Source organism: Gadus chalcogrammus, chromosome 1, assembly GCF_026213295.1.
Source record: "Gadus chalcogrammus isolate NIFS_2021 chromosome 1, NIFS_Gcha_1.0, whole genome shotgun sequence".
Lineage (NCBI taxonomy): Eukaryota > Metazoa > Chordata > Actinopteri > Gadiformes > Gadidae > Gadus > Gadus chalcogrammus.
In genome coordinates this window covers 28,701,423-28,719,387 of record NC_079412.1, presented here as the reverse complement: position 1 = coordinate 28,719,387, position 17,965 = coordinate 28,701,423, and the positions used below count along the sequence as shown (strand labels likewise).

Genomic DNA, 17,965 nt, shown 5'->3' with positions numbered 1-17,965 from the left:
TCTGATGGCGTGTGCGTCTGATGGCGTGTGTGTGTCTGATGGCGTGTGTGTCTGATGGCGTGTGTGTGTCTGATGGCGTGTGTGTCTGATGGCGTGTGCATCTGATGGCGTGTGTGTCTGATGGCGTGTGCGTCTGATGGCGTGTGTGTCTGTTTGTGGTGTGTGTGTCTGATGGCGTGTGCGTCTGATGGCGTGTGTGTGTCTGATGGCGTGTGCATCTGATGGCGTGTGTGTCTGATGGCGTGTGCGTCTGATGGCGTGTGTGTCTGTTTGTGGTGTGTGCGTCTGATGGCGTGTGCGTCTGATGGCGTGTGCGTCTGATGGCGTGTGCGTCTGACGGCGTGTGTGTCTGATGGCGTGTGCGTCTGATGGCTTGTGTGTGTGTCTGATGGCGTGTGTGTGTCTGATGGCGTGTGCGTCTGATGGCGTGTGCGTCTGATGGCGTGTGCGTCTGATGGCGTGTGCGTCTGATGGCGTGTGTGTGTCTGATGGCGTGTGTGTGTCTGATGGCGTGTGTGTGTCTGATGGCGTGTGTGTGTGTCTGTTTGTGGCGTGTGCGTCTGATGGCGTGTGCGTCTGACGGCGTGTGTGTGTGTCTGTTTGTGGCGTGTGCGTCTGATGGCGTGTGCGTCTGATGGTGTGTGTGTGTGTCTGTTTGTGGCGTGTGCGTCTGATGGCGTGTGTGTCTGATGGCGTGTGTGTCTGATGGCGTGTGTGTCTGATGGCGTGTGTGTCTGATGGCGTGTGCGTCTGATGGCGTGTGTGTCTGATGGCGTGTGTGTCTGATGGCGTGTGCGTCTGATGGCGTGTGTGTGTGTCTGATGGCGTGTGTGTGTCTGATGGCGTGTGCGTCTGATGGCGTGTGCGTCTGATGGCGTGTGCGTCTGATGGCGTGTGCGTCTGATGGCGTGTGCGTCTGATGGCGTGTGTGTGTCTGATGGCGTGTGTGTGTCTGATGGCGTGTGTGTGTCTGATGGCGTGTGTGTGTGTCTGTTTGTGGCGTGTGCGTCTGATGGCGTGTGCGTCTGACGGCGTGTGTGTGTGTCTGTTTGTGGCGTGTGCGTCTGATGGCGTGTGCGTCTGATGGTGTGTGTGTGTGTCTGTTTGTGGCGTGTGCGTCTGATGGCGTGTGTGTCTGATGGCGTGTGTGTCTGATGGCGTGTGTGTCTGATGGCGTGTGCGTCTGATGGCGTGTGCGTCTGATGGCGTGTGCGTCTGATGGCGTGTGCGTCTGACGGCGTGTGCGTCTGACGGCGTGTGTCTGATACGTGCGCGGGTCTGTCTCTCAGAAACTGGTGCGGGCCAAGGCCTGTGCGGACGCCGGCCTCCTGGACGAGAACCTGCTGCGTCGATGCCTCCAGTTCTACAGCACCGTCATCCAGCTCATCCTGCGCATGGTGGACCCTGCTTACCCCCAGTGAGTCCCACCGCAGCTGGGGGAACATTGGCCCAAGACCCCCACATCCATCCATCCCAACACTTGATCACTCGTGTTATCCGTCATAAGGGGACGTTTGCCTCCTTAAATGTCTGTCTGTCTGTCACGTCTGTCTGTCACGTCTGTCTGTCACGTCTGTCTGTCTGTCTGTCTGTCTGTCTGTCTGTCTGTCTGTCTGTCTGTCTGTCTGTCTGTCTGTCTGTCTGTCTGTCTGTCTGTCTGTCTGTCTGTCTGTCTGTCTGTCTGTCTGTCTGTCTGTCTGTCTGTCTGTCTGTCTGTCTGTCTGTCTGTCTGTCTGTCTGTCTGTCTGTCTGTCTGTCTGTCTGTCTGTCTGTCTGTCTGTCTGTCTGTCTGTCTGTCTGTCTGTCTGTCTGTCTGTCTGTCTGTCTGTCTGTCTGTCTGTCTGTCTGTCTGTCTGTCTGTCTGTCTGTCTGTCTGTCTGTCTGTCTGTCTGTCTGTCTGTCTGTCTGTCTGTCTGTCTGTCTGTCTGTCTGTCTGTCTGTCTGTCTGTCTGTCTGTCTGTCTGTCTGTCTGTCTGTCTGTCTGTCTGTCTGTCTGTCTGTCTGTCTGTCTGTCTGTCTGTCTGTCTGTCTGTCTGTCTGTCTGTCTGTCTGTCTGTCTGTCTGTCTGTCTGTCTGTCTGTCTGTCTGTCTGTCTGTCTGTCTGTCTGTCTGTCTGTCTGTCTGTCTGTCTGTCTGTCTGTCTGTCTGTCTGTCTGTCTGTCTGTCTGTCTGTCTGTCTGTCTGTCTGTCTGTCTGTCTGTCTGTCTGTCTGTCTGTCTGTCTGTCTGTCTGTCTGTCTGTCTGTCTGTCTGTCTGTCTGTCTGTCTGTCTGTCTGTCTGTCTGTCTGTCTGTCTGTCTGTCTGTCTGTCTGTCTGTCTGTCTGTCTGTCTGTCTGTCTGTCTGTCTGTCTGTCTGTCTGTCTGTCTGTCTGTCTGTCTGTCTGTCTGTCTGTCTGTCTGTCTGTCTGTCTGTCTGTCTGTCTGTCTGTCTGTCTGTCTGTCTGTCTGTCTGTCTGTCTGTCTGTCTGTCTGTCTGTCTGTCTGTCTGTCTGTCTGTCTGTCTGTCTGTCTGTCTGTCTGTCTGTCTGTCTGTCTGTCTGTCTGTCTGTCTGTCTGTCTGTCTGTCTGTCTGTCTGTCTGTCTGTCTGTCTGTCTGTCTGTCTGTCTGTCTGTCTGTCTGTCTGTCTGTCTGTCTGTCTGTCTGTCTGTCTGTCTGTCTGTCTGTCTGTCTGTCTGTCTGTCTGTCTGTCTGTCTGTCTGTCTGTCTGTCTGTCTGTCTGTCTGTCTGTCTGTCTGTCTGTCTGTCTGTCTGTCTGTCTGTCTGTCTGTCTGTCTGTCTGTCTGTCTGTCTGTCTGTCTGTCTGTCTGTCTGTCTGTCTGTCTGTCTGTCTGTCTGTCTGTCTGTCTGTCTGTCTGTCTGTCTGTCTGTCTGTCTGTCTGTCTGTCTGTCTGTCTGTCTGTCTGTCTGTCTGTCTGTCTGTCTGTCTGTCTGTCTGTCTGTCTGTCTGTCTGTCTGTCTGTCTGTCTGTCTGTCTGTCTGTCTGTCTGTCTGTCTGTCTGTCTGTCTGTCTGTCTGTCCTGTCCTGTCCTGTCCTGTCCTGTCCTGTCCTGTCCTGTCCTGTCCTGTCCTGTCCTGTCGGTCTGTCTGTCTGTCTGTCCTGTATGTCTGTCTGTCTGTCCTGTATGTCTGTCTGTCTGTCCTGTATGTCTGTCTGTCTGTCCTGTATGTCTGTCTGTCTGTCCTGTATGTCTGTCTGTCTGTCCTGTATGTCTGTCTGTCTGTCCTGTATGTCTGTCTGTCTGTCCTGTATGTCTGTCTGTCTGTCCTGTATGTCTGTCTGTCTGTCCTGTATGTCTGTCAGTCTGTTCCGTATGTATCTATGTCACACAACGTTATGGGTCATTCAGATTTCCTACCCTAATCATTTGTCTTGAACGCAGCATGAGCCTGCCGCTGAACCCAGACATCCCCAAGAGCTTCGCCGCGCTGCCGGAGTTCTACATCGAAGACGTGGCCGAGTTCCTGCTCTTCGTCGTGCAGTAAGTTCCCAACAGGAGGCCTCATGCTCACCCGTTAGTCCGTCCCTCCTTCAATGGGTTTACTGGCTTGGGAAGCTTATGTTTATGTCAGACAAAGCATAATAGGTCTATTGTAATCAATCTGAACACAAATGGGAAATGTGCAACTACAAATACAATACAGTACAAATTTAAACAAGTCTATATATTGAAAAGCTGTCCCCACACGCAAAGGAACTAGGGGTCGACTGATATGGATTTTTAAAGAAGGAATACTTATTGAACTGTCTGTAAATCATCAAAAAAATCAGATAAATTAAATAAATTATAATGAATCAGCTGAATGCGATATATCGGTGGATAACTAACAGGAAGGTAACGGACAGAGTCTGGCCGTAAAGCCTCCTGACGTGGACCCCTCCCTCGCAGGTATTCTCCCCAGGTGCTGTACGAGCCCTGTGTGCAGGACGTGGTCACCTTCCTGGTGGTGTTCATCTGCAGCCAGAACTACATCAGGAACCCCTACCTGATCGCCAAGCTGGTGGAGGTTCTGTTCGTCACCAACCCGGCCGTTCAGCCGCGCACGCAGCGCTTCTTCGAGATGATGGAGAGCCACCCGCTGGCCGTCAAGCAGCTGGTGCCCGCCCTCATGAAGTTCTACACCGGTGAGGAGCGGCGCCCGGACGCCCCCGTCGAGCCACGGCGCTCAGCGTAGTCCGACCCACGACTACGCACTCGTGGTGGTTTCACCATGACGACCACGATGATGTTAAATGATTCATAGCCACACCATCGATTCTTAGACCAGACTCAAGCGTCTAGGGGAGTTTACGAGGCAGCGCTGGCTGAGGGCGAAGGCCCAGAGACCGCTGGGCCTTCTTCCTGCGGCGGCGTGGAAATTGAAGCCGATTTTAATTAATTACGGGAAATGGAATGCTGTAAACCTGTTCCTGTAAAAGAACCAGTTGAGTAGTGATGAGGATGTGCTTCCTTGGCCGTGGAGGGGGAACAGGTAAACACGCGCACTGTTTAAAGTCTCCTCCTCCTCCTAGATGTGGAGCACACGGGCGCCACCAGCGAGTTCTACGACAAGTTCACCATCCGCTACCACATCAGCACCATCTTCAAGAGCCTGTGGCAGAACGCCGGCCACCACGGGACCTTCCTGGAGGAGTTCAAGTAGGCTGAATGGCTTACTTGTGTTTCTAGAGTTGTACTGAATATGGAGTTATCCCTAGAGTTTGGCTGATAAGAGGTGTAGGTGTAATTGTTATGAGATCCTTAATCAAATCTGAAAGCCCAAAGTAATGCATTGGAGTGGTCTGACCATAACCCTCTTCTATCCATGTCTGACCTCCTCGCGGCCCTTCATGACCTGCCTCTGATTCCAGCGCAGGTCGCTTTGGGGGAAGGCGCTTACGAACCGACTTAAGTCTGACACTAACCCTACCCCCGCCCCCCCCCCCCCAGCTCCGGGAAGCAGTTTGTGCGCTACATCAACATGCTGATAAACGACACCACCTTCCTGCTGGACGAGAGCCTGGAGTCCCTGAAGCGCATCCACGAGGTGCAGGAGGAGATGAAGAACAAGGAGCAGTGGGACCAGCTGCCCCGGGTCAGTGGGGCGCCCAGTACCACCGGTTCATTCACCACTCCACCCCTTCAGCTTCACTTAGTTGGGTGGAGGAGACTCGGGGATCCCTGATGGTGTAGTGATGAGGGTGCCCAGAGTATAGGTGCCGGGTTCGAATCCAGAGCCTACATGTTGGCACCCTGGAGCAATGTCAATAATAGTTTCTGCTTGTATGAAATATTAGGAATTAAACCTTGATGTCAACACTAAAGCCTGTAATAACCTCAGAGTGTGAGAAGGTGGTGGTCTGAGGCTGATGATGAGTGTCCTCCGCCCCCAGGAGCAGCAGCAGACCCGGCAGTCCCAGCTGACGCAGGACGAGAGGGTCTCCCGCTCCTACCTGGCCCTGGCCACCGAGACCGTGGACATGTTCCACATCCTCACCAAGCAGGTCCAGAAGCCCTTCCTCAGGCCTGTGAGTGCACCCGTGCATAAACACGCACATAAACACGCCCATAAACACTCACAAATGCACACACACGCACACACACGCACACTAATGATGAAATGGCACCAATGGGCACACATGCTGCTGATGCACGGTCTATGCCACGTTTTTCTTCTTCTTCGAGAGAGAGAGGGAGCGAGAGAGGGAGCGAGAGAGGGAGGGAGCGGGAGAGGGAGCGGGAGAGGGAGCGAGAGAGGGAGCGAGGGAGGGAGCGGGAGAGGGAGCGAGAGAGGGAGCGAGAGAGGGAGGGAGAGGGAGAATATATTTGACTAGTTGCCATCCCGTGACTCACTTGGACTCGTACTGCAACACACCCCCTGTAGGCGATCAACACACAGTGCATGTATAAAGTCATGAAATAAACATGACTTATGATGTTTGCCACTAGTGTGTTAGTTCTTTGGCTCATTAATCTGCTCACTAAATCTGCATGTTTAATTGTAACCCAGTTGGTTGCGATGTCTGTTTATTTCCCTACGGGGCTTCATCTAACGGCCTCGTTCTGCCCCCCCCCCCCTCAGGAGCTGGGCCCCCGTCTCGCCGCCATGCTCAACTTCAACCTGCAGCAGCTCTGCGGGCCCAAGTGCCGAGACCTGAAGGTGGAGAACCCAGAGAAGTACGGCTTCGAGCCCAAGAAGCTGCTCGACCAGCTCACCGACATCTACCTGCAGCTCGACTGCGCTCGCTTCGCCAAGGCCATCGCTGACGACCAGGTGAGGAACGTCGCGGTCCCGCCCGCCACGGGGCACCCAGCACCTCTTCAATGTGTTACAAATCCTCCTTGAAACGGGAACTACCTCCAGGGTTTACTCTGTGAAGGACACCTAAGAGGCTGTTGTGGTACAGTCAAGGGTGTGTGTAATGCGGGCCACACTACCAAAAGCTTATGTTGGGATCTTCATTTCTGGTTCATTCCATCATGAATCGCAAGATTCTTGCTCCAAAATCAGAAGTCTTTACATTAATATCAGGATTGGGTAATCATCCAGACGGCAAGTAAAAAAGAAAGTAAAACCGAAGGTCCAATTAGTGTGTAGTGTGTGAACTCTGGCCCGGGGCGGCTCCGGCCCGGCCCGGCGGCTCCGGCCCGGGGCGGCTCCGGCCCGGGGCGGCTCCGGCCCGGGGCGGCTCCGGCCCGGGGCGGCTCCGGCCCGGGGCGGCTCTAACCAGGCGGTCCGCTGCTTTCTCCTCCGCAGCGCTCGTACAGCCGCGAGCTCTTCGAGGAGGTCATCTCCAAGATGAAGAAGGCGGGCATCAAGTCCACCATCGCCATCGAGAAGTTCAAGCTGCTGTCGGAGAAGGTGGAGGAGATAGTGGCCAAGAACTCCCAGTCGGAGATGGACTACAGCGACGCTCCGGACGAGTTCAAAGGTGCGTCTGCGTCCGGGGTCTCCAGCCGCGCGTCCGTCTGCACGCGTCTGCGATACACCTCTGAAGAATAAGCCCCGCCTCCGTGGCTCTGGTTCCCTCGGTCACATGTCTACGGGATATAACATGGGGTTTATGAGTGATCGTGCATCACAAACTCTGTAGGGGGTGAAGGAGTAAAAGCTGGGTCCCGTTTTGAACTGCACACCTTTTCCATCTAGTTTGAACGGGGTTTTTGGATTGTCGATGCCGTTGAAGTAGTAAACGATTATTAATGCTACTTTAACGGCACCAACTGTCCAAACCTACAGTGGAAACTAGATGGAAAGAGTGTGTAGTTCAAAATGATATCCCGTAGACATCTGACCCAGGGAACCAGAGCCTCAAAGGCCTATGGCTGGTCTGACTGCTACTGGTCTGGGATGGCTGGTCAGACTGCTACTGGTCTGATGGCTGGTCCGACTGCTACTGGTCTGATGGCTGGTCAGACTGCTACTGGTCTGTGATGGCTGATCAGACTGCTACTGGTCTGATGGCTGGTCAGACTGCTACTGGTCTGATGGCTGGTCCGACTGCTACTGGTCTGATGGCTGGTCCGACTGCTACTGGTCTGATGGCTGGTCAGACTGCTACTGGTCTGATGGCTGGTCAGACTGCTACTGGTCTGGGATGGCTGGTCAGACTGCTACTGGTCTGATGGCTGGTCAGACTGCTACTGGTCTGATGGCTGGTCAGACTGCTACTTGCGATGTGCAGTAACTCCTCCTTTCGACATTCCTTCCCACAGTAGCTGTGTAACCCCCTGCTCCGCTTTTACAAGACAACCTCGTCGAAAACAAACCGGCTCTGATCCAAAAACCAAGCCTGTATAAACACGTCGAAACCGGATCGACCCCCCCCCCCCCCACCCCGGCGCCCCCCGCGGTGGCAGAATGTCAGTTATGTTCCTGGACATCTGCAGCTCACCCAGGACATGTTGGCTCAGCCTGGAGCGCGGCTATCCCATAACCACCAGACTAATATAATCTGGACTATCTGGGGGGCGCGTGCCCGCCTTTGATAGCGGGCCAGGCGGCCCCCCGCCCCCTGCACTGCGCCCCCCCGCGGGTCTGGTTTCCGTGGCGTGCGGGACGCTCCCGGGCCAGCTCTTATTTATAACCCTGCAGCCCACGAGGCCGTCGGGGCGACCTCGTGACAGTCCCACGTATTCCCGTTAAACGCCTGGTTTTATGGCGGACGTCCTGCGCGCGGGGCTGTTACGGGCGCGCCGATCCCCCCGTCCTGTAAAGAGGTTACGAGACTCTGATTGAGATGTGTGGGTGGCTTTAAAGTGCACGTGGTGCGGGCGCGCACGCTGCATTGGGGCTTGTGCGTCAAACAAACAGATTAGATTAGTCTGGGGTCTGCAGGACGCGTCGGGAAGGGGAACTCGTGGCAGAGATTCAGATCTGTGCTCCTGTTGACCAGCGCTGTCCGGCTGGGAGCCACTCCACTTATCTTTGTTTCCAAGTTTTTAGAGCGACAGTCTTTGCGCTTCTTTGAAGTCAATTGAACATTTAAAGTCTTTTAAAAACCTGATGACTGACTGTGTCCTACTGACTGTGTCCTACTGACTGACTGCCTGTGTCCTACTGACTGTCTGACTGTGTCCTACTGACTGACTGACTGACTGACTGTCCTACTGACTGACTGACTGTCCTACTGACTGTGTCCTACTGACTGACTGACTGTCCTACTGACTGTCTGACTGTGTCCTACTGACTGACTGACTGCCTGTGTCCTACTGACTGTCCTACTGACTGTGTCCTACTGAGTGTGTCCTACTGGCTGTGTCCTACTGACTGACTGTGTCCTACTGACTGACTGACTGACTGTGTCCTACTGACTGTGTCCTACTGACTGACTGACTGTGTCCTACTGACTGACTGACTGTCCTACTGACTGTCCTACTGACTGACTGACTGCCTGTGTCCTACTGACTGTCCTACTGACTGTGTCCTACTGAGTGTGTCCTACTGGCTGTGTCCTACTGACTGACTGTGTCCTACTGACTGACTGACTGTGTCCTACTGACTGTGTCCTACTGACTGACTGTGTCCTACTGACTGACTGACTGTGTCCTACTGACTGTGTCCTACTGTCTGTCCTACTGACTGTGTCCTACTGACTGACTGACTGTGTCCTACTGACTGACTGACTGTGTCCTACTGACTGTGTCCTACTGAGTGTGTCCTACTGACTGACTGACTGTGTCCTACTGACTGTGTCCTACTGTCTGTCCTACTGACTGTGTCCTACTGACTGTGTCCTACTGACTGACTGTGTCCTACTGTCTGTCCTACTGACTGTGTCCTACTGACTGTGTCCTACTGTCTGTGTCCTACTGTCTGTGTCCTACTGACTGTGTCCTACTGTCTGTCCTACTGACTGTGTCCTACTGACTGACTGTGTCCTACTGTCTGTGTCCTACTGTCTGTGTCCTACTGTCTGTGTCCTACTGTCTGTCCTACTGACTGTGTCCTACTGACTGACTGTGTCCTACTGACTGACTGACTGACTGTGTCCTACTGACTGTGCCCCCACCCCCAGACCCTCTGATGGACACCTTGATGAGCGACCCGGTGATCCTGCCCTCTGGGAACGTCATGGACCGCTCCGTCATCCTGCGCCACCTCCTCAACTCGCCCACCGACCCCTTCAACCGCCAGCCGCTCACCGAGAGCATGCTGGAGTCAGGTGACCCCCACGCCAAAACACAGCATCCAATAATACCCCCAGGACCGCTTCGACCGCTCACCGAGAGCATGGGGGTCAGAGTCAGGGGGCCGCCACAACACATACATCGATTTAGTACATTTGTTTACTTACCAGATAAATGTTTCTGGGTTCGATCCCCAATGTCCGCAGTCTACCTGAAGGCCTCCCTGAGCCAGACGTGGTGACCAATCCGCTCCTGACGACCACCAGGGAACTGTATTTAAATACCCTGGAAATCGCCTTGGATAGAAAAGTCTACTAAACGAATTGAGAGTAGACGGCACTAGCTAGTGGTATCCATCATTTTTATATAGTACTTATTTACATATATACTATACAATTGTATGGTAGAAGTGGGACAGTAACAAAGTGCAGAGAGTCATTTTGTGGCGTGTATCAATGCTTTGGAGTTCAGAATGCAGTAGGGCTGCGTGCTGCCAGGTACCTCACAATTCAATTTAGATTCTTTAGATCTTGATTCGATTCGATATTGATCCAATTGCTTCGATATCGATTCAATAATACGTGCAGATGACAAAAATACCTAAATATTATTTAGAATTAACTATTTCATTGTGTTTTCACTAGCAAAAAGGGAATATAGTATTGTTCCTGAGCTAAACTTGCAGCATAAAAGTAATAATCATAACATGGACAAATGTAAAAGGGCATGTACATTTAGGCATACTCGCTTCTAGATCACAAAGACTGAGTATACTTCTTTCTTTTTTTCTTTTTTTATGGAAATAATCGATTAAGAAAAATCTGAATGGAAATTGAATCGAGAACAAATAGGTTGCAGTGCACTGATGAAGCGATATCTTCACCCAGCCCTAGAACGTAGAGTGATCCTCCACGCTGACTCTGACTCTGTCTCCCCCCTTCAGTCGTCTTCACCCAGCCCTAGAACGTAGAGTGATCCTCCACGCTGACTCTGACTCTGGAACGTAGAGTGATCCTCCACGCTGACTCTGACTCTGGAACGTAGAGTGATCCTCCACGCTGACTCTGACTCTGACTCTGTCCCCCCCCTTCAGTCCCAGAGCTGAAGGAGCGCATCCAGGCCTGGATGAGGGAGAAGCAGGGAGGCCGTCTGCTCTAGGAACCTCCTGCAACCATTTCCCTGTCAATCAGCCCCCCGCCTCCCCCCCCCCCCCCCCACACACAGACGCACACAAACGCTGCTCGCCCGGCGAACCACCGCCAAGGGGACGTCATCCGACTGAAGTCAGAGTCACCACTGTAACCACAGCAACGACAACAAAACATTCTGGACATTAAAAAAAAGTTTTTTGATTTTACCCGCATTCTTTTTTTTTTCTTTATCTTATTTTTGTTGTCTCAGACCCTTGTTTGAAGGTCCTCAAAAATAACAAAGCATAATAAAGTTACAACTTTTGAAAGGGTTTCTGTTTGGGCCTTTTGTGTGTTCTGCATGTGTGGACCGCTGGGCTGATGCACGGCCCAACGGGAAGGTGTTGGTACTCGCTCAGAGAGCACGTGCCCGACACGTGCAGCCAGGCGCACCCGGCGGAGTCCAGGATGTGGTTCAGCAGCAGGAAAAGGGTTTATCTCTGGAGTTCGGTGGTGAACCACAGCATGCTCTGGTTCTCAGCCTCCATTTTGACAGGTCCTAGTCCTTGAGTAAACTTGGGGTGGATTTACTTCTCCTGATTTGAATACCAGACCCATATACGGCCAACTGGGCCGGCTATCCCAGAGAGCCATGGAAATGTATTGTTTGAATAATTGTGTTCAGTTAACCCCGTTAGTTTTAAACAAAGAAAAGGATGTCTTCACATGGAGAGAAAGCTAGGACTTCAAACGGTAATGATGCTGCATCATACCGATGTGTTCTGTATCCTGGCTGTCTAGGGGCAGTGATTTTACTGCCGTTGGAATCAGCTTTCACTTTATTTTTTTCCCCCCAATCCATTACCAATGCATTACCAGTACTGGTAATGCATTGGGGAAAGTGAAAACTGCCTTGTACAGTATGTACTGGTAATTTTCCAATACAGAATGAAAAATAATCAGATGTATTTTTATATGGCTATGATTATTTGTGTGTCCTAATCTCTTAATGGATCGTCATGCGTAAAGCATTCTATGCATAATATTAACATCGCAGTTTCAGAATCAACTCGGTGAGGGGTTGAGGAGGCAGTTCTCTCGGGTTCCACCAGGCGGCGGCCTTTCCAGTGACCCAGGGCCCAGCCTCTAAAGAGGCCTAGTGGCGCGGTGAAGCTACCATCTACAGGGAGCGGTGGGGAGAAATCCTGCAGTATGGCGTCACGACGTCAAAAAAATCGCCTAGACAAACGCGATTGGTGGAAAAACGCATTGCTCACACGCATCTCTCTGCTTATTGGTCGACCGAACTGTCAGTCGCGGTTGCGTCGATGGAGTTGACGTAATCTCTTCGGTAAATCAAGGCAGTCTATCAATTCTTTTTCGCTTGTGTGCAGATACAGGACTTCCTTTTTAATTTAAACTGGAAAACAACGGAAAAATACGTCGCACGCATTGGAAGTCCGGCGGAGGAGGCCGCTATAATGGGTGTTTTTCATAAAAGTGGACGTTACAACCAATGTTCTGCTTGCAGATACTGATAAACACTGACGCCCATAGTGGTCGCTGCTCCCGTATGGTCCCGCTGTCGTCTCACTGAAAACCTCCAAAAGTAAGTAATACCTCACCGTTTGTACATGGTTTAGATGTAAAGCAACGTGAGGCCTTGGTGTCACTACACATCAGTTATAAATGCAGGTCTAACGTGCAGGGCTGCGGTCGGCCGGGTCGTGTTCGATAGCAACCCGTCGGGCTATTCTAATCGGCAGGGTGTGCGGCTGAATCGGATCAATGTGCTGTTTTACAACGTTTACCTTCTCGTTTATTGCAGGCCCTGTAAAGACAATCGAGCATTACGGTGTTTATCTTGTGTACATCTGATATAGTCGTGTAGAAAGAGTCACCAACGGGGAGAATGGTGCACGTCTCTTTCCGGGCGGTGAACCCATCAGAGTTGGATGAAGATTTGGAGACTTATTAATCCCCACATCTGCTTTTGTTATCAGTGAATGCCGCTTTATGTAAAGCCATGTATGACATCAAAGCGGTGTTTCCTACAGGGGTTACAACCGTCCAACTGTCCTAGGAAACCAGGACGAGGCTATTTCTTATCCCATCAGTAGATTAAACCGTATTATAGTATTTCATTTAGAGGAACTAATGTGCTGGGCTCGATGCTCCATAGCTCCTAGATCTTTCCAAACCGAACAGATTGGGTTTCATGGGCGTATTCTGAAGGACAGTATTGCTGGCTGGACGGAGCTAATGGAAAACATCACATTGTATGTACATGGAAAGCATTAAGGTGTGGATAATAGTGTCCGTCCGAAGCCAAGGCCTGGATTTAAGGTATTAAAAGTGTGTTCATAAGAGTCCCAAGCCCTATTAATAGTGGGTCATGGAGATGACCGTGGGAGTTATGAACAGTAGACATCTGTTTATTTTAGTTTTGCTGTAGTAATAGGCATAGGCCTACTCATCTGAGTCGTAATAACCTAGAATCCGTTTTTTATTCAGCTGTCATCGCTCGAGATGATCTTTCTGAGGACTAATGGAGAACGTCAGTTGTTGTGGGCGGCCATGTTTTTGGGTCTGTTATGATTGAAGATGGGGATTATTAAGGGAGGGGGGGGGGTCTTAGTTTAGTCTAGTCTCTACCTTTAGGCCTTTTCTTGGGTTTTATATATCCAATGTATGTACTATGAAGGTATAAACGTTAGAAAAGAGCAGGGTTACTATTATGTTATGCATTCAAATAGATGCACAGTATCAACCAACTGTCCTCATTTCCTGTTTCGTCACACAGGCAGGAAGGACCTATTTCTGAAAAAAGGAAGAACAATCCTCTTGGGATCCGGCCGTAAACGCCGCCGCCATGTCGGGGTCTGTGAAAGTCGCGGTCCGGGTTCGACCCTTCAACTCCCGGGAGATGGGGAAGGACTCCAAGTGCATCATTCATATGCAAGGCAACTCCACCAGTAAGTCCCACGCACAACACAGCACAACACAGCACAACACAGCACAACACAACACAACACAGCACAACACAGCACAGCACAGCACAACACAGCACAACACAGCACAACACAACACAGCACAACACAACACAGCACAACACAACACAACACAACACAACACAACACAACACAACACAACACAACACAACACAACACAACACAACACAACACAACACAGCACAGCACAACACACACAACACACCACACCACACCACACCACAACACAGCACAGCACGCACCCGACCTCCCCCCAGCACCCCCGTGTGTGAACCCACTGGGGGGGGTAGGCCCTAGCAGTTTGCTCACTTCAGTTAGAGTGAGCAAACTGAAAGGGGGATGGCTGGGAGAATGACGGCCGTACAGGCTGGCATTCCTCCCCTCAGGGGGGTAGGGGGGGGGGTAGGCCCTAGCTGGGGGACGGCCCTAGCTGGGGGACGGCCCTAGCTGGGGGACGGCCCTAGCTGGGGGACACTGCTGTACCATTCAGGGGCTCTGGGCCCCCCAGCCGACCCCCACCACCCATAAACATGACCATGAAGGACATGCCCGCTTCCACCGTATTATAAATTAGTAGTTGAGGTTTTGTTTTGTATATTTTTATCATATCAGCCTCTTCAGACCTTTCCAAGGACCAATACGAGGTCGACTGGGTTGTATTTTATTCTATTTTTCCAACTTTTCAAAAAATGAAAACCTTCCAAATAATCCAACTTTTATTGTAATCCGGTGTGTGTGTGTGTGTGTGTGTGTGTGTGTGTGTGTGTGTGTGTGTGTGTGTGTGTGTGTGTGTGTGTGTGTGTGTGTGTGTGTGTGTGTGTGTGTGTGTGTGTGTGTGTGTGTGTGTGTGTGTGTGTGTGTGTGTGTGAGTCATTATATCAGTTGTCGGACGGCTGGTCCAAAAGGAAGACGAGGAGATGACCTTCATCTATATTCCACTGCTGTGTCAGCTAATTGTGTCTGTCTGCGCCTCGGAAAGCTTATTATGGGATCGATGATGAAGATGGATTTTGTGTACAGCCACTCTGTGTCAATCCTAAAATGTTTGCTTGCTGAATGGATAAGTAAGGTTGAGTTCTTAAAGCCAACCGTTGCATGGCTTCAGGCAGCTGACCCTGTTGTAAGTTTATGTGACGCAATGTTCTATAAACTGTAATTACATTGTAACCGTCAAATGTATTCAAACAACTGCAAATGTCAATGCATTGACATATTTGGGCCTAAAGCTTGAGGAACCCTATATTCACTAAATCTTTACTACTTATTGGTGTTATCTTATATCTACCGATACTTGTTGGTGATAATAAGGCTGGTTATGAGTGTCAACATGACGCTGTGGAGACTGTGTGTGTTTGGAATGTTTGTAGTCAGACATGACAGGGTTTTCTTTCCACCTGTGACCATGAGTCACCTAAAAGCCTTTTTTAAGGGCTTTGTAAAGACGGCTTTGAAGGACGGTTTGATGCCTTAACAGAAGCAGGAGCACAGTGTGGCCTTGCATGGCGGCTCTTGGCCCAAGCCCCCCCAGCTGACTCTACTCTGGCTGACTCTAGCTGACTCTAGCTGGCTCTTTGGTCATGCGAGGCGAGATGGCACGGAGCCTTTCATAAAGCCGCTCGCTCTTCAACTATCTGCCTGTTTTATCTCTGACTCTCTCTCTGTGTGTGCTTATATCAGCCTCATCAGGCTGAGCCAGTGGCAATCCTCTCTTAAGACCGTCCTACTCTCTCTGTTAACAGTCCTCCAGGCCTCCACCCTTACCCCCACAGCCTGGAGCTGTGTGTTAGACCCCCCCCCCCCCCCCCGCTCAGTGGTCCAGGGTGGTCGTCATGGCAGCCACACCCCAGAGAGCTGGAGGGGGACGCTAGAGGTTCTGCAGCAGAATGACATGAAGTGGAGGGAGGGAGGAGGGAGGGAGGGAGGGAGGGAGTAGTGAGGGAGGGAGGGAGGGAGTAGTGAGTGAGGGAGGGAGGGAGGGAGGGAGTAGTGAGTGAGGTAGGGAGGTAGGGTGTAGTGAGCGAGGTAGGGAGGGAGTAGTGAGTGAGGTAGTGAGCGATGTAGGGAGCGATGTAGGGAGTGAGGGAGTAGTGCGCGAGGGGAGCTGGGACGAGGCTGCGCTCTGATCACATGGTCAGAATGCAGAACCCAGGAGCAGCCTGTTGGACCAGGGCCCGCCCCCCGCTGAGACACACACACACACACACACACACACACACACACACACGAGGCTAAGGTGGTTTGACAGCCAGCCGTCCTTCGCGGAGGTCGTGGGCTGCGGTTGGTCCCGTGCTCCGCTTCAGTCGGCGGGTCGTACCTGACGCTAACGCTACAGTTTTATTATCCCAGCAGCTCCACGGTGACAGTAACATGAGTGGCTGCACTGCTCCCCCGGTGGAGACTCACTGCACTGCACAGCCTGGCCTGCTGCCACAATAAATGGTCTTGAGGCGGATTGTTTGTTTCATGTTCGTTTTTTGAGGTTAAAACCTTTTTATTTTGAACAGTTTATGATATGTACTAGAAGGTAGCGATTGTCAAAGTGTATATAAAGGCCTGCTGGTGATCTGGGGGTATTGTCCATCTCTACCATTGAGACTGAGCCAGCATAGCGGGATAGGGCTATATAATGAGGGTGCTGGCTCAGCTAGTGGACGCTTGGCATTCACCACACACTTGGCTTATTGTTCTCACTCGCTGTAGGGAACTCTCTGTGTGTGTGTGTGTGTGTGTGTGTGTGAGAGGTGTGAACAGACATGTTTGCACGCATGCATGACATGGACGTGGTGATGTCACCAACTGTGACCTCATGACGCACAGAGAGCCGTCAGGTGTGTGGGAGTGTGTGTGTGTGTGTGTGTGTGGGAGTGTGTGTGATGGTGTGTGTGCGTGTGCGCGCCTCTTTCAGCTGTAAGCCCTCGACTCAGACACATCGAAGCTAATGTTATGACTGAGTGGTTATGTGATGCAGCCTTGCATGTGTGTGTGAGTTCATGTAGTTCTGTGGACTTCTGGTATATGCACACTTTCCATATAAGGAGTGCTCGCTGTGTGTGTGTGTGTGTGTGTGTGTGTGTGTGTGTGTGTGTGTGTGTGTGTGTGTGTGTGTGTGTGTGTGTGTGTGTGTGTGTGTGTGTGTGTGTGTGTGTGTGTGTGTGTGGACATCAAATGGTGAACTCTTCATCAGTACCCGCGATGCGTTCTCCGTGGCTGCTGGGTTACGTAACCTAATGTGTGATGTTGTAATGGCCGACCAATCAGCATCCAGCCCAGTGTGTGAGGCCTAGTAGGGTGGATGGGCCTCCGGCGGGCGGATGGCCGCCGTGGAGCGAGGAGGAAGAGGAGACCAGTGGAGCGAGGAGGAAGAGGAGACCGGTGCAGCGAGGAGGAAGAGGAGACCAGTGCAGCGAGGAGGAAGAGGAGACCAGTGCAGCGAGGAGGAAGAGGAGACCAGTGCAGCGAGGAGGAAGAGGAGACCAGTGCAGGAGGAGGAAGAGGAGACCAGTGCAGGAGAGGGCTTCTGGCGGCCGGGCTTCACTCCACTCACTGGGGCCGGTCCACCAGGAGGTACAGCTGGCTGAGCTGCTCCTATCACTGAGAGGGAGGCCGGTCGAGGGCCGGTCGAGGGCCGGGGGGAGGCCGGTCGGGGGCCGGTTGGAGGACTGGTTGGAGGCTGGTTGGAGGACTGGTTGGAGGACTGTTTGGAGGACTGGTTGGAGGCCGGTTGGAGGCTGGTTGGAGGCTGGTTGGAGGACTGGTTTTCCATATTGACGTGCTTTACAAGCATTCACGCTTGATGCGTTTTCAATTGAGCTGGAACATGACTCCCCCTGCTCACTGCCTCCCCCTCCCCCTGCTCACTGCCTCCCCCTCCCCCTCCTCACTGCTCACTGCCTCCCCCTCCCCCTCCTCAGTGCCTCCCCCTCCCCCTCCTCAGTGCCTCCCCCTCCCCCTCCTCAGTGCCTCCCCCTCCCCCTCCTCACTGCCTCCCCCTCCCCCTCCTCAGTGCCTCCCCCTCCCCCTCCTCAGTGCCTCCCCCTCCCCCTCCTCAGTGCCTCCCCCTCCCCCTCCTCAGTGCCTCCCCCTCCCCCTCCTCACTGCCTCCCCCTCCCCCTCCCCCTCCTCACTGCCTCCCCCTGCTCACTGCCTCCCCCTCCCCCTCCTCACTGCCTCCCCCTGCTGCCTCCCCCTCCCCCGGCTCTCTGCCTCCTGAGCTAA

At 52.4% G+C, this 17,965-nt stretch overlaps 2 protein-coding genes across 13 annotated transcripts in view; both read left to right on the top strand.

Annotated features, from left to right (window-relative positions):
• ube4b (ubiquitination factor E4B, UFD2 homolog (S. cerevisiae)) overlaps window positions 1-11,090 on the top strand; it is a 30,788-nt gene extending 19,698 nt beyond the window's left edge. For all 3 annotated transcript variants that reach the window (XM_056600233.1, XM_056600241.1, XM_056600249.1), the window contains 10 exons: window positions 1,290-1,417; window positions 3,382-3,480; window positions 3,889-4,124; window positions 4,512-4,638; window positions 4,930-5,074; window positions 5,373-5,507; window positions 6,062-6,253; window positions 6,737-6,911; window positions 9,498-9,644; window positions 10,703-11,090. In XM_056600233.1, coding sequence (XP_056456208.1) covers window positions 1,290-1,417; window positions 3,382-3,480; window positions 3,889-4,124; window positions 4,512-4,638; window positions 4,930-5,074; window positions 5,373-5,507; window positions 6,062-6,253; window positions 6,737-6,911; window positions 9,498-9,644; window positions 10,703-10,767 — 1,449 coding nt within the window. In that variant the 3' untranslated portion in view covers window positions 10,768-11,090. The remainder of the gene's footprint in view (window positions 1-1,289; window positions 1,418-3,381; window positions 3,481-3,888; window positions 4,125-4,511; window positions 4,639-4,929; window positions 5,075-5,372; window positions 5,508-6,061; window positions 6,254-6,736; window positions 6,912-9,497; window positions 9,645-10,702) is intronic.
• A 959-nt stretch (window positions 11,091-12,049) lies between these two features.
• The window catches only part of kif1b (kinesin family member 1B), a 74,395-nt gene continuing 68,479 nt past the window's right edge, over window positions 12,050-17,965 (top strand). For all 10 annotated transcript variants that reach the window (XM_056600046.1, XM_056600107.1, XM_056600090.1 and 7 more), the window contains exons 1-2: window positions 12,050-12,348; window positions 13,543-13,714. In XM_056600046.1, coding sequence (XP_056456021.1) covers window positions 13,612-13,714 — 103 coding nt within the window. In that variant the 5' untranslated portion in view covers window positions 12,050-12,348; window positions 13,543-13,611. The remainder of the gene's footprint in view (window positions 12,349-13,542; window positions 13,715-17,965) is intronic.